This window comes from Piliocolobus tephrosceles, chromosome 8 (assembly GCF_002776525.5).
Source record: "Piliocolobus tephrosceles isolate RC106 chromosome 8, ASM277652v3, whole genome shotgun sequence".
Classification (NCBI taxonomy): Eukaryota; Metazoa; Chordata; class Mammalia; order Primates; family Cercopithecidae; genus Piliocolobus; species Piliocolobus tephrosceles.
Genome location: NC_045441.1, coordinates 76,995,480 through 77,022,553, shown reverse-complemented (window position 1 = coordinate 77,022,553; position 27,074 = coordinate 76,995,480). Strand labels below are relative to the sequence as shown.

Genomic DNA, 27,074 nt, shown 5'->3' with positions numbered 1-27,074 from the left:
AAAAAAAAAAAAAAAAAAAAAAAAGAAACAGTGGACTTAAACTATACCTTGGAACAAATGGACTTAACAGATATATACAGAACATTCCATCCAAAGGCACAGAATATACATTCTATTCAACAGTGCATGGAACTTTCTCCAAGACAGACCATATGATAGACCACAAAACAAACCTCAATAAAGTTAAGAAAATTGAAATTATGTCAAGCACTCTTTCCAACCACAGTATGATAAAGCTGGAAACCAACTCCAAAACAAACCTTCAAAACCATGCAAATATATGGAAATTAAATAACCTGCTCCTGAATAATTATTGGATCAAAAATGAAATTAAGATGGAAATTTAAAAATTCTTTGAACTGAATGACAGTAGTGACACAGCTTATCAAAACCTCTGGGATACAGCAAAGGCGGTGCTCAAAGGAAAGTTCATGGCTAAACACCTCCATCAAAAAGACTGAAAGAGCACAAACTGATAATCTAAGGTCACATCTCAGGGAACTAGAGAAACAAGAACAAACCAAACCCAAACCCAGTGAAAGAAAGAAAATAACCAAGATCAGAGCAGAACTAAATGAAATTGAACAAAATACAAAAAATAAATGAAAAGTTTGTTCTTTGAAAAGATTAATAAAATTGATAGACTATTAGCAACATTAACCAAGAAAAGAAGAGAGAAAAATCCAAATAACCTCAATAACAAACAAAATGGGAGCTATTATAACTGACACCACAGAAATACAAAAGATCATTCAAGGCTACTGTGAACAACTTTATGTGCATACACCAGTAAACCTTGAAGAGATGGATAAATTCCTTGTAAGATACAACCCTCCTAGCTTAAATTAGGAAGAATTAGATCCCCTGAACACTCCAATAACAAGCAGCAAGATTGAAATGGTAATTTTAAAATTACCAACAAAGAAACGTCCAGGACCAGACAGATTTACAGCAGAATTCTATCAGACATTCAAAGAAGAATTGGTACCAATCCCATTGACACAATTCCAGATAGAGAAAGAGTGAACCCTCCCTAAATCATTTTATGAAGCCGGCATCACCCTAATATCAAAACCAGGAAAGAACATAAGCAAAAACCAACGCTACAGACCAGTATCTCTAATGAACACGGATGCCAAAACTCTTAACAGAATACTAGCTATCCAAATCCAACAACATATCAAAAAGCCAAACCACCATGATCAAGTGGGTTCCACAGTAGGAAGGCAGGGATGGTTTAACATACACAAGTGAATAGATGTGATACACCACATGAACAGAACTAAAAACAAAAATTACAAGATCATCTCAATAGATGCAGAAAAAGCATTCAACAAACTCCAGCATTCCTTTATAATTAAAACTCTCAGCAACATCGGCATACAAGGGACATAAAAGCCATCTATGACAAACCCACAGCCATCATAATACTCAATGGGGAAAAGTTGAAAGCATTCCCTCTGAGAACTGGAACAAAACAAGGATGCCCACTCTCACCTCTCCCCTTCAACATAGTACTGGAAGTCCTAGCCAGGGCAATCAGAGAGGGGAAATAAAGTGCATCCAAATCTGTAAAGAGGAAGTCAAAGTGTCACTGTTTGCTGATGATGTGATCATTTACTTCAAAAACCCTAAAGACTCCTCCAGAAAGCTCCTAGAACTAATAAAAGAATTCAGCAAAGTTTCTGGATACAAAATTAATATACACATATCAGTATCTCATCTATATACCAGTAGCAAGAAAGTGGAGTATCAAATCAAGAACTCAACCCCTTTTACAATAGCTGCAAAAAAAACAAAACAAAAAAACAAAACAAAAAAAAACTTAGGAATATACCTAACCAAGAAGGGGAAAGACCTCTACAAGGGAAACTACAAAACACTGCTGAAAAAAAATCATAGATGACACAAACAAATGGAAACACATCCCGTGCTCATTGATGGGTAGAATCAATATTGTGAAAATTACCATACTGCCAAAAGCAATCTACATATTCAATGCAATTGCCATCAAAATACCACCATCATTCTTCACAGAATTGGGAAAAAACAATAAAACAATTCTAAAATTCATATGGAACCAAAAAAGAGCCTATATAGCCAAAGAAAGACTAAGCAAAAAGAATAAATCTGGATCCATCACATTACCTGGCTTCAGACTATACTGTGAGGCCATAGTCACCAAAACAGCTTGGTACTGCTATAAAAATAGACATATAGACCAATGGAATAGAATAGAGAACCCAGGAATAAACTCAAATACTTAAAGCCTACTGATTTTCAACAAAGCAAAGAAAAACATAAAATGGGGAATGGGCACCCTTTTCAACAAATGGTGCTGGGATATAGGTTGGCTAGCCACCTGTAGGAGAATGAAACTGGATCCTCATCTCTCACCTTATACAAAAATCAACTCAAGATGGATTAAGGACTTAAATCTAAGAGGCAAAAGTATAAAAATTCTAGAAAATAACATTGGAAAAACCCTTTAGACATTGGCCTAGGCAATTTTGGGTTTCATGACCAAGAACCCAAAAGCAAATGCAATAAAAACGAAGATAAATAGCTGTGACTTAATTGAACTAAAGAGATTTGCACAGTCAAAGTCACAGTCGGAGAGTAAACAGACAACCCACAGAGTGGGAGAAAATCTTTGCCATCTACACATCTGGCATAGAACACATATCCAGAATCTACAACGATCTCAAACAAATCACCAAGAAAAAAACAAACAATCCCATCAAGTGGACTAAGGACATGAATAGACAATTCTCAAAAGAAGATATACAAATGACCAACAAACATATGAAAAAATGCTCAACATCACTAATAATCAGGAAAATGCCAATCAAAACCATAATGTGATACCACCTTACTCCTGCAAGAACTGGGCGTAGTCAAAAAAATAAGAAAACAGATGTTGACGTGGATTCAGTGAGCATGGAACACTTCTACACTGCTGGTGGGAATGTAAACTAGTACAACCACTATGGAAAACAGTGTGGAGATTTCTTAAAGAACTAAAAGTAGAACTACCATTTGATCCAGCAATCCCATTACTGGATATCTACCCAGAGGAAAAGAAGTCATTATATGATAAAGATACTTAGCACACACACATTTTTTTTTTTTTTTTTTTTTTTTGAGACAGAGTCTTGCTCAGTCGCTCAGTTTGGAGTGCAGTGGCGCGATCTCGGTTCACTGCAAGCTCCGCCTCCCAGGTTCCCGCCATTCTCCTGCCTCAGCCTCCCAAGTAGCTGGGACTACAGGCGCCCGCCGCCACGCCCAGCTAATTTTTTGCATTTTTAGTAGAGACGGGGTTTCACTGTGTTAGCCAGGATGGTCTCGATCTCCTGACCTCGTGATCCACCCGCCTCGGCCTCCCAAAGTGCTGGGATTACAGGTGTGAGCCCCCGCGCCCAGCCTGCACACACACTTTTATAGCAACACAATTCACAACTGCAAAATCATGGAGCCAGCCCAAATGCCCATCAGTCAATGAGTCGATAAAGAAACTGTGATATATATAGATTCACATATATATTTGATATATGTATTCTATATAGATTCACATATATATGTGAATTCATATATTCAATATGTAATATAGAATATATATTATAGAATATATAAATTCTATATATTCTATATATAGAGAATATATAGAGAGAATATATAGACTATATAGAATCTATATATTCTATGATATAATATATAGAATCTATATATTCTATATAATATATAATATATTCTGTATATATTATATATATATAGCAACACAGTTCACAACTGCAAAATCATGGAGCTGACCCAAATGTCCATCAATGAGTCGATAAAAAAACTGTGATATGTGAATATATATAGCATATATAGAATATATAGTATATATATTTGATATATATGATATATATTCACAGAATATATGTGATATATGTTCTCTATATATCACATATATATGTGAATTCATATATATTCTATATATATGTATTCCATCATATATAGAATGTATACATTCTAGCATATATAGGATATATATTCCATCATAGACATATATGTATATACATATGTATAGGTACAGGTATATGTATGTATATATACATATACATGTGTATATGTGTATATGTATATATGTGTATATATGCATCTACATCTGTGTGTATATGTATGTATATATGTATATACATATACATGTATATACACATGTCTACATGTGTATATGCATGTGTGTACATATGTATATACGTGTGTGTGTACATATGTATATACATATATGTGTGTCTATGATGGACTACTACTCAACCATATAAAGGAATGAATTAATGGCATTTGCAGCAACTGGATGAGATTGGAGTCTACAGAAAACCAAACATTGTATATTCTCACTGATATGTGTGAGCTAAGCTATGAGGGTGCAAAGGCATAAGAATGATACAATGGACTTTGAGAACTTGGGGGGAAGGTTGCGGGGGTGAGGGATAGAAGACTGCAAATAGTGTGTAGTATATTGCTGGGTGATGGGTGCACCAAAATCTCACAGGTCACTAAAGGACTTACTCATGTAACCAAACACCACCCATACCCCAATAAACTATGAAAAATAAAAAATTTAAAAAATATATATAGGCTGGACGCAGTGACTCACATCTGTAATCCCAACACTTGGGAGCCAAGACAGGAGGGTTGCTTGAGACCAGGAGTTCAAGGCTGCAGTGAGCAATGATGGCACCACTGCACTCCAGCCTGGGCAACAGAGTGAGACCCTGGCTCAAAAGAAAAGAAAATATAAATGAATGACAAATGAGTTTTTTAATAGATATGTATGTTTATATTTGGATATATACCTGGATGTGTAATTTCTATGCTTGGAAGCTTTTGTTTCTTTTATATTTACTTAAGATTATTTCCATTTGAAATGCAGTAAACCTTGAAATGTTTTTACTTTACTTATTTCATTGTTTTTGTTGCCACTATAATACAAGGGGCAATTGAGAATTTCACTTTTTATCAGAGCTTTTTGTTTTGTGATTTTTGAATAATAAAGTGTTATATGCAGTGGAGGGCAGTGAGGGAATTTTCATATTCATGGAAATCATCCACCATTGTGGATTTTGTGTTTACTCCTAAGATGAGAGAAGCAACTACTCTGGATTTTGGATCATGGATATTAGATCTCCTTAATGTTGAATATATAAGAATGGTCAACAACCATTGTTGAGAGAAAGAGTAAAACCAGCAAGGATTTCAAAAGAACTAATGAAATGAGATTTTGGCTTGATGAGACATTTTCTGGTGTCACTATATACAGATTAACATTTTGCATACTACGTTTGTAATGTTCATATATATTAATGTTTAAACCTAAGACATCAAGGCTAACTACTAAGCAGAGAAATGTTACTCCTGGAAAGGATGTAGTATTTTTGGAAAGTATCTTAAGTTTATATTTATTAAATAGTGTGTAGTTCTTAAAGTGGCATGTGTTAGGCAAGTTTTTTTTAAGAATTCAACTTTTTGTTTACAATGAAATATAGCATAGAAAAATACTTTTTTCTTCTTTTAAGACAGGATCTCTCTTGCCCAGGCTAGAGTGCGGTGGCATGATCTCGGCTCACTGCAGCCTCTGCCTCCCAGATTCAAGTGATTCTCCTGCCTCACTCTCCCAGGTAGCTGGGACTACAGGCACTCACCACCACGCCTGGCTAATTTTTTTGTATTTTTAGTAAAGACAGGGTTTCACCATGTTTGCCAGGCTGGTCTCAAACTCCTGACCTCAGGTGATCTACCCGCCTTGGCCTCCCAAAGTGCTGGGATTACAGGCATGAGTTACCAGGCCTGGCGAAAATATTCTTTTTTTGGTGGGGGGGACATAGTCTTGCTCTGTTCCCCAGGCTGGAGTGCAGTGGCGCAATCTTGGCTCACTGCGACCTCCACCTCCTGGATTCAAGTGATTCTCCTGCCTCAGCCTCCCAAGTAGCTGGGACTACAGGCACCTGCCACCACACCCGGCTTTTTTGTATTTTTAGTAGAGACGGGGTTTCACCGTGTTGGCCAGGATGGTCTTGATCTCTTGACCTCATGATCCACCCGCCTTGGCCTCCCAAAGTGCTGGGATTATAGGCATGAGCCACCATGCCTGGCCAAAAATATTCTTATAGTTAGTATTGGGTTAGATAGAAAAATCATTTCAAAGAACTAATACCTATAATTAAGTTTAAATATTTCAGATTCCACTTTCTTTATTTTTAAAACCTTTTATTTTGTTTTATTTTATTTTATTTTTAAATGGAGTCTCACCATGTCACCCAGGCTGGAGTGCAGTGGCCAGATCCAGCTTTCAAAAGCAATCATCTTCATAGATGAATTTTTAATTTTTTTAATGTTAAGTATATAATAAGGTATATTAATCTAGCTCCCAATATAGAAAGGAAAAATATATAAGAATGTGTGATTACAAATAAGGAGCAAGCGCTTGGTTGTCTAGGACTTTTAACTCTTAACTACTGTCAACAAACTAGTGAAAGTAGCTGGAGTTAAATTTACCACTACATACTCATCGAAATCAAGTTAAATATTAAAAAGCTATCAAATTCGGAGAAAAGCCATGTAATATAATCAAATAGAAACAATGAGGCACTGTGCTTTTCTAAAACACTCTAGGATCTTGTGACGCATAGCTCATGAAGGTATCCCAATATTCAAGTATAAGTTGTGTGCATCTATTTTTATTTTTTAGAGACATATATTTCAGGTATTAAATGTACATACAATAGATGTTTGTTTGAATGAAATTATTTGTTATATAAGAACTGATAACTATATCCTGGTGTAGCTTTTTCATTTAAAAAATTGTTTCATTTTAATTATTTATTTATTTATTTATTTCAATCGTTTTGGGGGAACAGGTGGTGTTTGGTTGCATGAAAAAGTTCTTTAGTGGTGATTTCTGAGATTTTGGTGCACCCATCACCCAAGCAGTGTACACTGTACCCAATGTATAGTCTTTTATCCCTCATCCCACTCCAACCTTTCCTCCCAAGTCCCCATAGTCCATTATATTATTTTTATGCCTTTGCATCTTCATAGCTTAGCTCCCACATATAAGTGAGAACATATGATGTTTGCTTTTTCACTACTGAGATACTTCACTTAGAATAATGGTCTCCAACTCCATCCAGGTTGCTGCAAATGTCATTATTTTCTTCCTTTTTATAACTCAGCAGTATTCCATGCTGTATATATGTGTACTACATTTTCTTTATCTGCTCGTTGATAGATGGCATTTAGGGTGTTCTATCTTTTTGCAATTGAGAATTCTGCTGCAATAAACATGAGTGTGTGGGTATCTTTTTCATATAATGACTTCTTTTTGTCTGTGTAGATACCCAGTAGTTAAATTGCTAGGTCAAATGATAGTTCTACTTTTAAGTTTTTAAGGAAACTCCATACTGTTTTCCATACTGGTTGTACTAGATTACATTCCCACTAGCAGTGTAAAAGTATTCCCTTTTCACCACATCCATGCCAACATCTATGTTTTTTATCTTTTAATTATGGCCATTCTTGCAGGACTAAGGTGGTATCACATTGTGATTTTGGTTTGCATTTCCCTGATCATTAGTGATGTTGAGCATTTTTTCATATATTTGTTAGCCACTTGTATATCTTCTTTGAAAACTGTCTATTCATGTCCTTAGCCCACTTTTTGATGGGATTTTTTTTGTTTTGTTTTGCTGATTTGAGTTCTCTATAGATCTGGATATTAGTCCTTTGTCAGATGTATAGATGGCAAAGATTTTCTCCCACTCTGTGGATTGTCTGTTTACTCTTTCTGCACATACTTTGCTGTGCAGAAGCTTTTTAGCTTAATTAGGTCCCATCTATTTACCTTTGTTTTTGTTATATTTGCTTTTGGATTCTTGTTCATGAACTCTTTGCCTAAGTCAATGTCTAGAAGAGTTTTTCGAATGTTATCTAGAATTTTTATGGTTTCAGATCTTAGATTTAAGTCTTTGATCCATCTTGAATTGATTTTTGTGTAAGGTGAGAGATGGGGATGCAGTTTCATTCTTCTACATGTGGCTTTCCAATTACCCCAACACCTTTTGTTGAATAGGGTGTCCTTTCCCCACTTTATGTTTTTGTTTGCTTTGTCAGATATCAGTTGACTGTAAATATTTGATTTTATTTCTGGGTTCTCTATTCTGTTCCTTTTGTCTGCATACCTATTTTTATGCCAGTACCATGCTGTTTTCGTATAGCCATGTCGTATAGTTTGAAGTCAGGTAATGTGATGCCTCCAGATTTGTTCTTTTTGCTTAGTCTTGCTTTGGCTATGCAGGCTCTTTTTTTGTTCCATAGAAATTTTTAGGATTGTTTTTTCTGGTTCTGTGAAGATTGATGATAGTGTTTTGATAGGAATTGCACTGAATTTGTAGATTGCTTTTGGCAGTATGGTCATTTTCACAATATTGATTCTACCAATCCATGAGCATGGGATGTGTTTCCATTCATTTGTGCCATTTATGATTTCTTTCAGCAATGTTTTGTAGTTTTCCTTGTAGAGATCTTTTGAAACTCCCTAAATGTTTTTTGGGGAGAGTGGGGAACTGTAGTAAAAGAGGTTGAGTTCTTGATTTGATTCTCAGCTTGGTCGATATTGGTGTACAGCAGTGCTACTGATACGTGTACATTCATTTTGCATCCTGAAATTTTACTGAACTTGTCAGATTTAGGAGCTTTTTGAATGAGTATTTAGTGTTTTCTAGGTAAATGATCATATCATCCACAAACAGCGACAGTTTGACTTCCTCTTTACCAGTTTGGATGCCCTTTATTTTTTTCTTTTGTCGGATTGCTGTGGCTAGAACCTTTTAGTACTATGTTTAATAGAAGTGGTCAAAGTGGGGCATCATTTTTTTGTTCTAGTTCTTGGGAGGAATGCTTTCAACTTTTCCCCATTCAGTGTAATGTTGCCTGTGGGTTTGTCATAGATGGCTTTTGTTACTTTAATGTATGTCTCTTTTATGCCAATTTTGCTGAGGGTTTTAATTGTAAAGGGATGCTGGATTTTGTCAATGCTTTTCCTCTATCTGTTGAGATGATTATATGATTTTCTTTTTAATTCTGTTTATGTGGTGTGTCTCATTTATTGACTTGTATATGTTAAATCATCCCTGCATCTCTGGTTTGAAGCTCACTTGATCATGGTGGATTATCTTTTTGATATGCTGTTGGATTTGGTTTACTAGTGTTTTATTGAGGATTTTTGCATCTGTGTTCATCAGGAATGTTGGTCTGTAGTTTTCTTTTTTTTTGTTCTGTCCTTTCCTGGTTCTGGTATTAGGGTGATACTGGCTTTATATAATGATTTAGGGAGGATTCCCTTCTTCTCTATCTTTTGGAATAGTTTCAGAAAGGTTGGTACCAATTGTTCTGTAAACGCCTGACAGAATTCATCTGTGTATCTTTCTGGTCCTGAACTTTTTTTGTTGTTGTTGTTGGCAATTTTTAAAACTACTATTTCAGTCTTACTACTCATTATTGATAAGATCAGAGTTTTCATTTCTTCCTGACTTAATCTAGGAGGGTTATATATTTTCAGGAATTTATCCATTTCCTCTAGATTTTCTAGATTTCATACATAAAGGTGTTTATAGTAGCCTTCAATTATCCTTTGTATTTCTGTGGTATTGGTTACAATATCTCCCATTTCATTTCTAATTGAGCTTATTCGGATCTTTTCTCTTCTTTTCTTGGTTAGTTACACTAATGGTCTATCAATTTTGTTTATCTTTTCAAAAAAACAGCTTTTTATTTCATTGATTTTTTTGCATTTTTTGTTGTTTGTTTCAATTTCGTTTAGTTGTGCTCTAATGTTGGTTCTTTTCTTCTTCTGGGTTTGGATTTAGTTTGTTCTTTCTCTAGTTCCTTGAGTTGTGTCCTTAGATTGTCTGTTTGTGCTCTGTTAGACTTTTTTGATGGAGGCAGTTAATGCTATGAACTGTCCTCCTAGCACCACTTTTGCTGTGTCCCAGAAGTTTTAATATGTTGTGTCACTATTATTGTTTAATTCAAAGAATGTTTAAATTTCTGTCTTGATTTCACTGTTGACCCAAGATCATTCAGGACCAGATTATTGTATTTGCCTGTATTTGCTTAGTTTTGAGGGTTTTTTTTTTTTTTTTTTTTTTTTTTTGGAGTCAATTTCCAGTTGTATTTCCCTGTTGTCTGAGAGGGCACTGGATATAATTTTGATTTTCCTTAATTTATTGAGACTTGTTGAATTTATTGATCTATCTTGGAGAATGTTCTATGTGCTAATGAAAAGAATGTATACTCTGCAGTTGTTGGGTAGAATGTTCTCTAAATATCTGTTAAGTCCATTTGAAGTCCATTATTTTGTTGACTTCGTCTCTTAATGACCTGTCTGGTGCTGTCAGGTGAGTACTGAAGTCCCCTATTATTGTGTTGTCATCTATCTCATTTCTTATATCTAGTAATAATTGTTTTATAAATTTAGGAGTGCTGTGTTGGATACATATATATTTAGGAATGTGATATTTTCCTGTTGGACTAGTCCTTTCATCATTATATGATATCCCTCTTTGTCTTTTTTAACTGTTGTTGCTTTAAAGACTGTTTTGTCTGATATAAGAATGGTGATTCCTGCTTGCTTTCCATTTCTATTTACATGAAATACCTTTTTCCACCCCTTTAAGTTTATGTGAATCCTTATGCCTTCGGTAAGTCTCTTGAAGACCGCATATACTTGATTGGTGGACTTTTATCCATTCTACCATTCTGTACCTTTTAAGTGGAGCCTTTAGGTCATTTATACTCAGTGTTAATATTGGGATGTGAGGTACTATTTTATTCATCACACTAGTTATTGCCTGAATACTTTGTTTGTGTGTGTGTGTGTGTGTGTGTGTTGTGTTGTGTTTTTTTTTTTTTTTTTTTTTTGAGTCTGTCACCCAGGCTGGAGTACAGTGGGGCAATCTCAGCTCACTGTAACCTCTGCCACCTGGATTCAAGTGATCCTCCTTCCTCAGCCTCCTGAGTAGCTGGGATTACAGGCACCTGCCACTGCACTCAGATAATTTTTGTAGTTTTAGTAACGATAGTGTTTCACCATCTTGGCAGGACTGGTCTTGAACTCCTGACCTGGTGGTCCATCTGCCTCAGCCTCCCAAAGAATACTTTGTTTTTTCTTCATTGTGTTATTGTTTTATAAGCCCCATGAGATTTATGCTTCAAGGAGGTTCTATTTTCATGCATTTCAAGGGTTTGTTTCAAGATTCTTGTAGTACTGGTGTGATAGTGATGAATTCTCTCAGCATTTATTTCTTTGAAAAATCCTTTAGCTCTCCATTTTGAAGCTTAGTTTTGCTGGGTACAGAGTTCGGGGTTTGTAATTATTTTGTTTGAGGATGCTAAAGTTAGGACCCTAGTCCCTTTTGGCTTATAGGGTTTCTGCTGAGAAATCTGCTGTTAATCTGGTAGGTTTTCCTTTATGCTACGGCTTTACATTCCTTTAGGTTACTGCTTGCCTTTGCCTCACAGCTGTTAAGAGTCTTTCCTTAGACAACCTGATGACTGTGTGCCTGGGTGATGATCTTTTTGCTGGTGATCATCCATTACACACAAAATACATTTTGCAATGTATTTCCCAAGTGTTCTTTGAGCTTCACTGTATTAGGATCCTCATCCTCTTCCTCCTCAGGAACACCAGTTGTTCTTAGGTTTGGCTGTTTAACATAATCCTAAATTTTTTGGAGGCTTTGTTTATTTTTGAAAAATTCTTTGTCTTCGTCTGATTGGGTTAATTTGAAGACCTTGACTTTGAGCTCTCTATTGTTGAAATTTTCCAGTGCATTTTTTATTTCTCTAAAGTATGTACTTCATTTCCAGAAGTTGTAATTGTTTTTTCTTTATGGTATCTGCTTCTCTGGAGCATTTTTCATCCATATCCTGTATTTTTTCCTTAATTTCTTTAAGTTGGTTTTCATCTTTCCCTGGTACCTACTTGAGTAGTTTAATAATCAACCTTCTGAATTCTTTATCTGGCAAATCAGAGATTTCTTCTTGGTTTGGATCCTTTGCGCATGTTATAGAATCTTGTTTTGCCACATCACCAGAATTACTTTTCTGATTCCTTCTCATTTGAGTGACCTATTTCAGTGGAAAAATCTGGAACTCAAGGGATGCTGTTCAGATTCTTTTGTCCCTGGGTGATCCCTTGATGTGGTACATTTCTTCTTTCCCTAGGGATGGGACTTTCTGCAAGCCAGACTTTAGTGACTGATGTTGCTCCTCTGGGTTTAGACACCTAGCAAGGTTACTAGGCTCTGTGTTAGTGCTGGGAAATGTCTTTAGAGTCCTGTGATGTGATCCGTCTTCAGATCTCCCAGCCATGGATACCAGTACCTGCTCTGGTGGAGTTGGCAGGGCTGTGAAATGGACTGTGTGAGAGTCCTTAGTTTTAGATACATTGAGGATGCTGGCTTTCTTGAATGCTGGTTATGCCAGCAGTAAAGTTGCCACATGGACACACTGAGGACCACTGGTTAGCTGGGATTTTGCAGGCAGTGGAATTAGCTGTTGTCTTCTCCTCCTCAGAACAGGATTGTTCTGTCATGAGTTGCTGTAATGTCCTAAGTTGGTCAGCCTCCAGCCAGGAGGTGGCACTTTCAAGAGATCACCAGAGTTTTTGGCCTGTCTTTCAGAACTTGCAGTGGCCTGCCACTTCTTTCAAAGCATCCATGAATTCTTTTATTCTTCCTGGTACTACATTCCTGTGGTGGTTCCTGGATTAAAAGTCCACATTGTGAGTCTGCACACATTGTTCTGTCTGTCCCAGTGGGAGCTGCATGTCAACCCTGTCTCCTGTCTGCTGTCTTGACTCCACAATCAGCTTTTTCATTTTTACTGAAACTTAATTCACATTGAGATTTTTTAAATTTCAACATTAAATAAGTGTCATTTTTGACTAGTACATAAATTTTATTAAAACAACTAAATCTGAAAACTAAGGAATTCATAAATTATCATTTTTTATAACCTCTCATTATTTACATGGAACATGTAGGATCTTTATGACTTGAATTTAGTAAATTGTAAATACAGTTTAATTGTTGTTTAACTTGTATTTGACAGCTTACCAAATAAACTAATGAAATGAATCCCACATAATCTAGATACCTATACTCCAAAGAACAGTACATGGATATTTCTTGGACTGATAATAAATGAAAAGAAAGGAATAACTGATGTATCTGCTTTGGCTTATTGTATCTCAGCATGAAGGGGAGAGAGGGCAGTTCTTAGTGAAATAATACACATTAAAACAAGATAAAAAATTTTAATTGACATAATGATTGCATATATTGAAGTGGTACATAATTATGTTTTGTTATATAATGTATAGTGATCATATGGTAATTAGCATATCTGTGATCTCAAACATTATCATTTTTTTATGTTGGGAACATTCAGTGTCCTCCTTCTAGCTATTTGAAACTGTCTAATACATTATTGTTAACTAGAGTCATCCCACAGCGGTATAGAACACTAGTATTTATTCCTTCTATCTAGTGGTAATTTTTGACCAAGGTAATTTTATTTAACACAATAAAAAGCCAGGCTAAAAACATAAACCTTAATTGTAGATTTTAGTTTTGGTATTGCATTATTTGGCAATGATAAGCTTAGAAAAAATACTTAATTTTTAATTTAATTCATTAGAATTGTTTTCTGTTAATTTATTCTTTATACCTAAAAGATAAAAAGATCCCACTATTACTTTTACTGTCACACATTATTTTTCTTTGTTGAAGCAAAGAAAAAAGTTTAGAATATGACAAGAGAAAATATTATTATCTTAAAGAAAATTTAAGTTTAAAAACAGACTGATTCAGTACATGTTGTCATTTTCAGTTAAAGATACTGTATAAGATATGAATCACAGTTGTACAGAAATATCAATTGATTTGGCCACATATATTTAGGACTGATTATTGCTGACTAATGTTATATTTTTGAAAGTTTTAAAAATTCAATTAAAGTGATTATATAGATTTATACTTTAATATTTCAGTGGCAACAGAAATTTCAGTTTTCAGAGCACATTTTAGATTAAAGATTTTATCCTTTTCCTGTGGTTTACTCATAAAAAATCAACTCTATTTTCAATACTGTGATCAAATAAAAGGGAATTGGGACAGTGTGTACGGTAAGTACTTTTTTTCATCATTTCATAGTGTTTATTACCTGCTGTCAGATTGCCCAACAAAGATATTGTAACAGTGTGCATTGTAATCAATAAGTAATGTATAAATATGCAGTTTCACCATGGCCTCAGCACTATTACATTTTGTTATTTTAATTTGTTATTTTATTATTTACTGAATAGATATGAAATGGCATCTCTGTTTTCTTTTAAATTTAATGTTCTTTGCTTACTAGTGAAAGGCTGATATATTATCTATTGATGTTGCCACAGAAGTTTCAGATCAATTTACAGGAGGTACTTTTAAATGCATTTTGTCTTGTCTAGATTAAAACAGCAATGTACATTTATTAAACCCTCACTAAGCACCACGTACTTATTTTTTTATGGATTATATAGTATTTATTATGGTTAGTATACTCATTTTACAAATGTGGAAACAAAAGCTTAGACATATTAATACATCCAAGGTCACAAAATCATTAAGTGGTATTTATAGTTTGGTGGATTTGTCCCATCAAAGGTGGTTTTCCCTTTTACTTACCATTTTAACTCCTAAGTTGTACTATCATAGCATACCCATACTCTGAATTCATAACTGAAATAATAACCTTACTTTAAATTTTACATTTTCTGCTGAATTCTCTTTATGCTAGTTGTATACGTAGTCTTATAGGACATATTTACAAAGACAGCATAAAATAGACCAGACACTTAAGAACGCATAGGAAGGTAATTTCAATGATACAGATTTTTCAATATGGGAGATTTTATCATTTTCATCATAATAACAATAGTACATTCAAGTTCTTTCATGTATGTACCACATTTTATTCTTTTATCACCCCTTCAGACACATGAGGTTGTATACTAATCTCCACATGAGGAAAATGAGGCAGGGGCCTGTTGTTTGGTTCCACTTCTGCGTGCTTTCCATCTGGATTGTACTTATCAGGATGACATTCTGTTATTGCAAACTTGTGCTTTAAATTTACTGGATTACAAAGCTTTAAAGATATGTGGATCTGGGTGCTATAACACTGCTCAAAATAGCTGCCTGAATGAAGAGATATATGTACTTTAACATTACACTTTTAAAAGTGAGTATATTTCATGAGATGAATTGTCTGTCTTATGTGCAATTATAAATCATTTCTATTTCATAAGACTGTAGAGTGATTTTGAATACAAAGCAATATTGGACAAATAGTAAATTATGTTAAATTATATGGCAAATTGAGAAAGTGAAGCTGTGATTTTGAGTAACTGCCTTCATGATTTAAAATGCAAGTTTCTTATGCAGTATGGAATGATTCTTATTTCCTCTCAAACTTCTATTATAAATGCATTTATTCTTTTTATTTTAGCTTCACAAATAATTCTGATTTGGAATTAGGGATCTTGTTTTGAGGATAGGAAGAAATTTGCAAATTATATTAGAGTTTTGATTTGTGATAAATGACTATATAATTTATTATATACTCTGTTATAATCTGAACTATTTAAAAATAATTTTCTGCTTTTAAATCTCTCACAGGGTCTTTTTTAAGACACTTTCATTCACCTCTGGAAATAGCAACAGTAGTTTCTAATCTTTGGCTAGCAGATAATTTCTAAAATCATCTTTCTTTCTCCCTGAATTATAGTCTGAGTAGCACTTGTCTTTCAGAGAAAATGAACTTTATTTCTATTAGAAGAATTGTTAAACTAAAAGATCTGACAATAACATTCTCGAATAAGTTTAAAGAATTTATAGCTTAAATGAATTTGAATTCTAATTTACCTTTTACTTTTGAGCTTGGCTGCTGTTTTCAATTTATATGCATTTTATACATTAACTGCTACCCTCGATTTCCTGTCAACTTTGTAGTAAGCGATACTCTCTCAAATGCTACTCTATGATGCATTTAAATAAAGATAAAAGGTCAATCTAGGCTTTTCTAAAATTACCATTCGAGGATATAAGCTTCTGAATTGCTTTATATTTGTATCATTAGACATAATTTCTGACATTTAAAAATTTACCAAAAATGTAGTGAATTCAAGGTAGTCATTATATGTCTATGGATTCGTTTAGCATGTTAAAGACTTTATATATCTTTAACTGTAAAAAACATAATGTCGCTAAATAAAATTATTCTGTGTATTTCTAGGCAAGCTAGAACTCATGTTCTAGAATTCTAGATCAGCAGTGAACAAAGCGAGGATGTCTACTCTTACACCTTCTTTGTAATATATGTTAGAAGTTTTAGCCAGGATATTAAGGCAATAAATACATAAATAAATAAATAGACAGGAAAGGAAGAAGTAAAATATGTATTTCTTCATAGTGGATGTGATACTATATATCAAAAGATTCTAGGAAATCTACAAAAAGCTACTAGGATTAATAAATGAGTTTAGCAAGGTTGCAGAATACAAGGCCAGTATTCAAAGATCAATTATATGTCTATACTTTAAAAACAAATACCCAGAAACAGAAATTTAAAAACCAATATCACTTACAATCCAAAAAAAAAAAAAAAACATGAAATACTTAGAGGTAAATTTAACAAATGATTTTTTAAGACCTGTATACTGAAGACCATGGTATATTATTGAGAGAAAGTAAAAATCTGAATGAATACATAGATACACCATGTTCAGGGATCAGACAAGTCAATTTTGCTGAGATGTCAGTTCTCTACAAATTAATTTAGAATTCAGAGCAATTCCAAATTAAACCCAGTGGGCTTTATTTTAGAAACTGACAAGCTGATTGTAAAATTTATATGGAATTTCAGAGGAAAAACAATTGATACAGAGTTAGAAAACTCACACCACCTAAAGACTTATTATATAGTAATCAGAGGAGTGTGTTATTAGCATATGGTGTTGAAACAATTCATTATCAATTTAGAAATACAAAAGAAAACTCCACCCTTACCACACATCATACATGAAAATTAATTTACAAGATATCATTGACCTAATATAAAAGCAAAACATAAACACTTTAAGAAGAAAAATAGGAGAAAATCTTAGCAATCTTAAATCAGGCAGAGGCTTTTTATATAGGAAGCAAAAGCCATCAATTTTTTTTTTTTTTTTTTCTTGAGACAGGGTCTTGCTTTGTCACCCAGTCTGGAGGGCATTGGTGCAATCATGGCTCACTGCAGCCTTGACCTCCTGGGGTCAAGCAGTCCTCCCACTAAAGCCTCTCAAATAGCAAAAACTACAGGTGCATGCCACCAAACCTGGCTATTTATTTTTTCTAGAGATGGGTCTCATTTTGTTGCTTAGGCTGGTCTTGAAATCCTGGGCTCAAACAGCCCTCCCACCTTGGCCTCCCAAAGTGCTGGGATTACAGGCATGAGCCACCATGTCCAGCATGAATTTTTATAACAACGTGATAAATTAGACTTCTTTGAGAGATACAATTTAAAAAATGAAAAAGCAAGCCACAGACTGGGACAAGTTAATACATAAATTAAATGCATAAACACATAGATGTATATTGTGTATGTGTTTGTATATGTATATTGAACATACATGGACAAGGATATGTGTCAAGAATATATAAAGGACCAGGTGTGGTGGCTCATGCCTGTAATCCCAGCACTTTGGGGGGCCAAAGTGAGAGGATCACTTGAGGCCAAGAGTTCAGGAACAGCCTGGGCAAAACAATGAGTTGTCATCTCTACAAAACATTATAAAATGAACTTTGCCAGGCATGGGGCACATGCTTGTTACCTCAGCTACTCAGAAGGCTGAGGCAGGAGGATTGCTTGAACCCAGGAGTTCTAGGATACAGTGAGCTGTGATCATGCCACTGTACTCCAGCATGGGTGACAGAGCAAGACTCTGTTTTAAAAATAAAATACACACACACGTGTGTGTGTGTGTGTATTTTTGTCTATAAAGAACAAATATAACTCAATAATAGAAAGACAACCTAATTTTCAGTAATGGATAAAAGAGTTGAAAAGATACTTCGCTGGAGAAGATATATGAATGGTCAATAGGTACATGAAAAGATCATATGGGCAATGGAAATTAAAACCATCATGAAATACCGCTAGATATCTACTAGAATGGCCAAAAATTTTAAAGACAGTACTAAGTGTTGATGAGGATGCAAAGCAACTTCAGCTTTTATGCATTGCTAGTGGGAATATGAAATGATACTATTACTTTGAAAAACAATTTGACAATTTCTTTATAAGTTGAATATACATTTACCATATAACTCATCAATTCCATTATTTGTCTAAAGGAAATGAAAATTTATGTTCACATAAAGACTTGTTCACAAATGTTTATAGTAATAACTTTCTTTATAATATCAACCCAAATACCTATCAGTAGAAAAATAGATACACCAAATGTGATGTATTCAATACAAATGGAAAACTATTTAGTGATAAAAAGGAGCAAATAACTGAAACTTACATCAACATGGATAAACCTCCAAATCATTGTGGTGAGCCAAACAAGCTAGACACCCTAAAATTCCATTTTTATAGAACTCTGGAAAAGATAAATATAGGTCCAGGATGAAGATGACATACTGAAAAGGAATACAAGGAAATATTTTGGGTTGATGGAAATGTCCTGTATCTTCATTAATGTGGTAATTACATGTTTAGTATGTATCACAGTTATTGAACTGTACATTTAAAATTCATGTATTTTATTGTGTGTAAATTGTACCTGAATAAAGATGAAAAAGATAGTATTTATAAATTCTATTAATACTTGATTTCCAAAGGAAAATAACACAAAAGATAAGTGAACACTTAAAGATAATTTCAAAGTAAGTCTTGCTTGAAACTATATAAAAGTATTTATTAAAAGGCAATTAACTACTAACATCCAAGGGTGAAAATTTTGACTTTTAGTGTATTGTGCAGAAAAATTATGGTATATTTCTTTTAAAATTGATCAAAGACGGCAACATACATTAATCAGAGGAAAGTGTCAATTAAATGTAGAAACAAGATTTAAACAAAGATTCATATTAAAATTATGATAAGTAATACTTAGAAACTGCATCCTGGAGACACATTATTTGTACTTTTAGAAAAACAAAAACATATATATTAATGTGAAAAGATGTTAAAAAATGAATATTAAATTGTTGAGCACAACACATTATATTGACAAGAATATACCGTAAATGACTGTAGCTTGCAATAAGGAAATATCTTTCTTGTTTTTCTCTTTAGACTTTTTTTTACAGGCATTAATATCAACAAATATTTCCTTTCCTCCCTTTATTTATTGAACCATACCCCTTTTCATGCTATCTTTTCCCCCAAAGGAAGTGAATTAATTCACTACCTCTTCTTATTATAGTTTTTCATTTTAAAAACAAAAAACACTACTTAAGTTTTCCCTTTCTCTTATTTCCAAAGTTATATATTTAGCCACCTAAGTTATGCTTACTTCAAAATGTTTGTTGTTGTTGTTGGTTCAAGACAGAGTCTCTGTCACCCAGGCTGGAGTGCAGTGGCGCACTCTTTGCTCACTGCAGCCTCCGCCTCTCGGGTTCAAATGATTCTCCTGCCTCAGCCTCCAGAGTAGCTGGGATTACAAGTGCACACCACCAAGCCTGGCTAATGTTTGTATTTTTAGTAGAGATGGGATTTTGCCATCTTGGCCAGGCTGCTGTCAAACTCCTGACCTCAAGTGATCCACCCACCTTGGCCTCCCAAAGTGTTGGGATTACAGGTTTGAGCCACTGCACCTGGCCCTCAAAATGTTTTTGAAGCAATTTTTGTTATAGTTATGCAAATGCTTCTTGAGTTCAATGGTACAGGAAATTATGAGCTTGCTTCCATTTTGTATGGCATCAAAAATGTGTAAAGTGCTGCAGAATGGGTTACCTATGTTACATCTTCTCTTAAAATGATAATATTTATGGTCCTTTACTTTTTCCCCCTTCTTTTCTTTTATGAGCTGTGTCCCTAAAAATCACTTCAATTGCTCATCTAACCTTTCTTCTCACCCAAGAAAACCATTTTGAAGTACGTAGGTGATATTACTTTCTTGAGGCTTGATGGACCCTGCTGAGATCAAACCTGCTTGTTACTTTTCTTAGCACTCCTTTTTGTTGGAGAGTCTTAAATATTAGTCTTTGTTAACCTTTCCACAGATTTGTTATTGGGCGGGAAAAACCAGGACAAGTGAGTGAGGTTGCCCAGTTGATAAGCCAGACACTGGAACAGGAGAGGCGCCAGAGAGAGCTGCTGGAACAGCACTATGCCCAGTATGATGCCGACGATGACGAGGTCAGTAGTGCTTGCAATGATTATTTTTCCCACATTTTCTAATTCATGAAACTCTCTCTACTGTATAACAGTATGAAACAGTATGACAGGTTTTATGCAGTTTCTTGAGGAAGGTGTGTCCACATTGAACTAAAATTCTACCTTAGAAAAGAAATACTACTAGCATCTGATACATACTTAAGAATCAAGTCATGGTATCCTGTTTACAGTATGAAGACTGTGGACACAAATAAGTCTTATATTTTGCACTATTATAAAGGAAGTCATAGAAACAGAAAAGGATAAAAACACAGAAATGTGAATAATGTCTGTCTTTATTGGTGGAATTGGGCGATTTTCTCTCTCTGCTTTATATTTTGTCAGTCTTCTCCAAATGTTCTACTATAGTATGTAATGCTTTTCCAAAAAATTGGTAAACACACCCATACACAAACAAATATTCATAGAAAAGTACTAAAGATTGCTGAGTGTTTCCAGTGTCTTTTTCCCCCAGGAAGAGAAAGTTCTTTGGATCTGCTCACTATGATTTGTGCTAACATAATGCAGAACAAAGCTTTCCACTAGCACATGTTCCATAGAGTAGATACATATTGGAATAATTTTACATCCTGCTTTCTGTAAAAGATCAAGTAAATGAATAGAAGCTAACCCCCAAGTGAAAACAGCTCTCCAGAACCCTTGTGTGCTGTAATATAATACAGATGCTGGTCTGTTTCTAATGTCATTGCCAAATGTACATTGATATAACGGGACAACATGCTTTATTATAAACACGTTTAAACATGCATATATTTCATATTGGCATGTCAAAAGATCCATCAACAATTTAATTGTAGTATTGTATATTCCATATACTAGTATATATTCAGATAAAATAAATATTTTTCATTCCAGCTGATATAACCACAGTGAAACTTCATATATTCAACCCCTTCTTTTCTGAATATATAATTTTTCAGAATTTTGCTTTCTAGCCAGGATATAGAGATTAATAAACAGACATTCATATATTTTCACATATTTTTAATCTGAGATATTTTAATCCCAATGTATATTAAGATCTCGTGAATATGTGGTATAATGAGGATATATTCTCTACTTATTATAGTAGAAAACTAGAGGTGGTATATCTGTTAACTTTTGATCAAAGAATAATACACTAGAAATCCTTTAAGTGAATGAATTAGACTCTTAGAACGTGATTTAATGTATTTTCTTACTTGATGAGTCCTTTTGAAAGGCAAGTATATTTTCATTACACTGAGATATTTTGCATGAAAAATGTTCTCTTGAATTTTCAAACTAAAAAAGGGAATTCCTCAAATATTTTCAACTTGTATCTTACTTGGTTTTCAATTCTCTACATTAGTATTTTATATTTTATCAGAGACACCAATTTGCTTTGACTGCAAGCTTTTTCTGAGATTGTAGAATCATTTTCTGCAGGTTTGATTTTTGCATCCTCACTGTGCTAGGATTTATGGTCTTAGGTTCAGGGGAGTACAGTGACATCAAGTGGTGGAAGGGGACGTGGCCAGGCTTTCTAGTCTGTGTGCCTTGGTGTCTTTGGCCTGAAAGCACAGAGATTGGGCTAGATCACCAAATTCCTTCCAGCTTCTAATATTCCATGAATATGCAATAAGCAATCAAGTCTAACAAGCAGAGGGGGCAGACAAGATAGTCACATTTTTAAGGCACTCCAAGTAAAACATTTAGATCACAGAGCACACATTTTCTACAGTTATTTTGAGGCACTGATCGCATTCATTACCAAAACTTGATATAAGATTTAGCTTTTTTTTTTTTTTAGACACAGGATCTTGCTCTGTCACCCAGGCTGGAGTGCTGTGTTGCAAGCATAGCTCAATATATCCTCAAGCTCCTGGGCTCAAGCCAACCTCCTGCCTTGCTTCAGCCTCCTGAGTAGCTGGGACTACAGGCACACAGAACCACATCCTGCTAATGACAAAAAAAAATTTTTTTTTTATAGATGAGATCTCACTTATGTTGTCCAGGCCTGTCTTGAACTCCTGGCCTCAAGCAATCCTCCTGCCTCAGCCTCCCAAAGTGCTAGGATTACAGATGTGAGCCACCCCACCTGGCCCAGATTTTTCTTTAACTTGATAATTTGAATAGATGGAAAAAGAATATTTTTTACATGACATTTATACTTAGGAATGTATGACATCTTAAATGGCAGATTGCTTATAGATTTTTTTTTTGTTTGTTTGCCTGTTTTTGTAAAGTAATCAGAGTTGTCACCTGAGCAGATATTGTCAGGGGCAAGGAAATTAAGTAAATATTTAGTGGCAGGCACTTTGCAAGGTGTCTTTCCTACATGATCTCATTTAATCTTTGATGCAGCCAGAAGAGATTTTCTTTTTTTTCCTAGAAATGCAGCAACTGAGGTTTCTTCTAGTGGTACGTCCAGTAGCTGGCAGAGTTGGAACTGGAATAAGGTCTTGCTGGCTCCAAAGCCTGGACTCTTTGCAACACACTGTGCTGTTTTTCAGTAGAGCATACAGAACACTCCTGCTATATTCAGGCAGACACAGAATAACTGGGTAACAAAAGACGTTAAGAGGATTACTGTTTGGGGTGCTAGAGTTCAGGTTCTATAATTCTTTGTTCTGTATTTCTAGTAATAGGGAAATCAAGTCTTTGGATAATTATTTTACTCTATCCAACAGTCGGTAAGAATCATCTTCATAGAGTTTAAAGGGAAGAATAATTGAGTACTCAATTTTTTAAATTAGTTTAGCTTTGAGTTAAACTGTTTTTTCTTTCTGCAAGTTGTAGAAGTAAAAACAAGGTGCTTGCTATGTTACTCCAAGTAACTCACTTTATGGAAAAATGTCAAAGAGAATTTTCCTTTGTATCTCTCTCTCATCCTCCTCTGTGACTTGGGTTTTTTCCCTTTTTTGTATGTTACACACTGCCTCACCAAAACATGCCCAGATAAAACCAACTGTTAATTTTTGTTACATAGGAGAGATGAAAGCTGTATAAATAGTGAAAATCCACTCCAGTGTTAAAACTTCAAATTATTTGATTCAAATTCTTTTTTTCTAAAGCTAAAAAATATTATTTATTTATTTATTTATTTATTTATTTGAGACGGAGTCTCGCGCTGTTGCCCAGGCTGGAGTGCAGTGGCCGGATCTCAGTTTAATGCAAGCTCCGCCTCCCGGGTTTACACCATTCTCCTGCCTCAGCCTTCCGAGTAGCTGGGACTACAGGCGCCCGCCACCTCGCCCGGCTATTTTTTTGCATTTTTTTTTTAGTAGAGACAGGGTTTCACCGTGTTAGCCAGGATGGTCTCGATCTCCTGACCTCGTGATCCGCCCGTCTCGGTCTCCCAAAGTGCTGGGATTACAGGCTTGAGCCACCGCGCCCGGCCTAAAAAATATTATTAAATTGATTGATTTGAGTGCATTTTCCCCATTTTCTGTGTACTCCCTGTCTTCCTTTTGAATGAAGAATAAAATGCCCAAGAGGCATAAAGGAAATGAGAACATATATTGAATATCTAATGAATAAATGCTCCTTGAATAATTGAGTTAATTTCATATATAATCCAACAATTTATTGATTGATATATCTTTGTTAAAATAAGCCCTGGATGTGTGTAATCGGTCACTTTTTTTTTTACTTTTATGAATTATAGAATCATCTTGTGATTTCCAAGTTAGAGTTATTTTTATTTGACAATATCCCTTGTGACATTCCCTGCGCCAGTAAGGAAAACCTCCAATTAGATACAGAGCAACCAAGTTCATCCAACTGATTTCCAGAGCCAGCTCTTAGATCAGCATTTTCTGCTGAAGGATAGATAGCTTCTGTTTTTCATCAGATCATCCAGTTGATTGTAACTTGGAACTTGTCACATTGACAGAGGGTATTTGCTTGCTTGCATTCACTATGTGGAAAACATCACAATGGGAAAAATAGCTCCTGAAATTATAAACCTACAGTGGAGCTCTAAGAACTATATTGAGGAAGATTATCTTACAATATATTGCATATGCTTAGACATATCTGTTTCAATGCTTTAGGAAATTATAAGTCATATTCTAGTAGAATTTAAGCTATATAGGTAATTTTCAAACTATTTAAATTTCTACTTTTTCTGTTTTTTCTTCCTCTACATCTTTAGAAGGGTTTAAAATAAGCAAACAGCCAATTTTATTTTAATTTGCATCCCTGTTTTTGTTTACTCTCTGTTAAACATTCTGATTTTTTTTAAAAATGTTGAAATGGCTCTGCTTAAAAGCTGTAGAATAAAAAGGAGGATCCTATTTAAGAAGAGGGAGATGAATATCTGAACAATTGAAAAATTTTAAATGTATATCTGAATATATCTGTGATTCATGATTTCATTTCTGTTTAATAGAAGTATTGATCACTTGGGTTTTTTCTTTCTTTCTCTTTCTTTTCTAACAATCTGAAAGGTTGCCATGGAGGATTTCAATAAATCCCTCAGACAGCACTATTTCATGACACTTAGGGGGTATGATAAATTTTTCAGCTAGAATTTAACTTTTTAATTACATTTACTCTCTTGTCATACTCCACCATTATCAGTGTGTAGCCTTTTAGTAGTGAGATGATGTAATTATGGTATATATTTTGTGTAGCATGTATATATTATGAGTATTTTTTATTTAAGAGCATTGTGCAGTTTGAAGTGCTGCAGGCTTAGAGGAAATACAGTATGAACTGGCGCTATATTCCATTTCTGAATTAGAAAATAGGTATGATCATTGAAATTAAAATAAAGTATTGCACTGTAAAAATTATGATTATTTGGCTTCCTTAAATATTCTTTTAAGATATAATATTTATTACATTGTAAAGTCTTAGCTATAGATAGCATTTCAAAGTCTCCTTAGGCAGTAGTTCATAAGAAGGTTAATCATCACTTCAGAAACTGAAGCCCCTTCTAAAATATAATTTAATCTTTCTTTCATAATTTGTTTTCCTTACTGGAAATTAATATCATTATAAGAATGTTATAGCAACATTATTTTTTTAGAATCTTTTAAAGTATTAAATACAGTTTAGAGTAGCTGCCCACATAGCTATGGTTTTTTATTGCTTGTGTTGGCATGTAATAATTAGGGGCAAAAATATAATGGAAGCTTTGGTTTGCATAAGTATTAAAAGGTATACAAGAATATATTTATGTTATAAAAAGTGTTAGAGGGATAATATTAAATTTGACTCATACTGTTTGCCATTCCTAGTTGGAAACAGCTTGTGTGTGTAAACAAGAGATTGAGTTATTATGGTTGGCCTTTTAATCATGTGAATACAATAATGTAAATAGACTTTATACTGTGTAATACTGAGAAACTAAGAGTGGGGGCATTTTTTACCAACATGCAGCAATATTATCTTAGTACTTAACACTGTGTATCACAGTAAGCACTGGGACTCAGTGTTTTTCTATCCTTTATCATTTGGCTTTTCTCTTTGCGGTGGGGGTTAAGCCTTCTTTAATATTTTTTGTCAACCATTTTAGAACACTGTGGCTGAATTGCAAGGAATGTCTGGCAACTGCAATAACAATAACAACTATTTTCTTAAGGTTTGTTTTTTGGTTGAAAGTAATGCTTACCTGTACTTTCCTGCTTCATATGTAAAATTAAATATTCTTTGTGTCTTATTAACTATCTGTATGTTCTGAAGAACTTCTCTAGAGTGATGTGTTTTGTGCATTGAATAATAGTTTGAAAATAATCATTAAAAAAACATTTAATTCTGAAACATAGCATATATTTTAGGTATAGCTTCTGCAATTTAGACTCATTTCTTAATATTTAGCCATGGATATTTTTAACCCCTAACACTTTAAATATCTTGTGATTCAAATTAAAGGGAAAAAACAAATGTCCAACAGCAGGTCTGTATGATGTTTGTACAGTAATAATGTATGTAGTGATTTATACTGTCTGTAAATCCAGTACTTTTTAAGAAACTAATCTTTTGATACAAAATTCTTGATTTTTCAAAACACTAGATACATATATCTTTAAATTATAGTAGTATTTAGTTGCATGATTTATATGGTAGACATATCAAAATATCTAAAATGATACTATACTTTAAATAATAAAATAATTCTCATTATGTTTAGTTGCTGTTAATATAGATAGAGGTGCTTAAAAATGGAGGTTGAGTGTATGTAAAAGGCAGGCTGATTAATGGCAATTAGAGGAGCCTGAAGAATAAAAGAAATATATTTAACAGCCTGTTCACAGACTCCCAATTTGGTCTAATCTCTAAAATCATTAAATTTAATTACATCCTTTGGTTTATGATCCCCAAATCTATAGCAACGGTCATTGTCACTGAGGCCCAGAATCACAAGGTGCTTGGAAAACATTCTGTTTAAGACTCTATCCATATGTGCTCTGGCCTAAGTAGTGTATACACACGCTTCACACACACACTGCACATGCACCACACATGGCCACACACACACCATACATACCCACACACACACCACACTCACACCACACATACCCATGCACACACACCACACATACCTACACACACACACACACACACAC

General features: G+C 34.3%; 1 protein-coding gene across 1 annotated transcript in view; it reads left to right on the top strand.

Annotated features, from left to right (window-relative positions):
- The window catches only part of PPP1R9A (protein phosphatase 1 regulatory subunit 9A), a 403,588-nt gene that overhangs the window by 284,447 nt on the left and 92,067 nt on the right, over positions 1-27,074 (top strand). Inside the window, exon 6 of the mRNA XM_023226677.3 lies at positions 20,364-20,499. Within this exon, the coding sequence (XP_023082445.2) occupies positions 20,364-20,499 (136 nt within the window). The remainder of the gene's footprint in view (positions 1-20,363; positions 20,500-27,074) is intronic.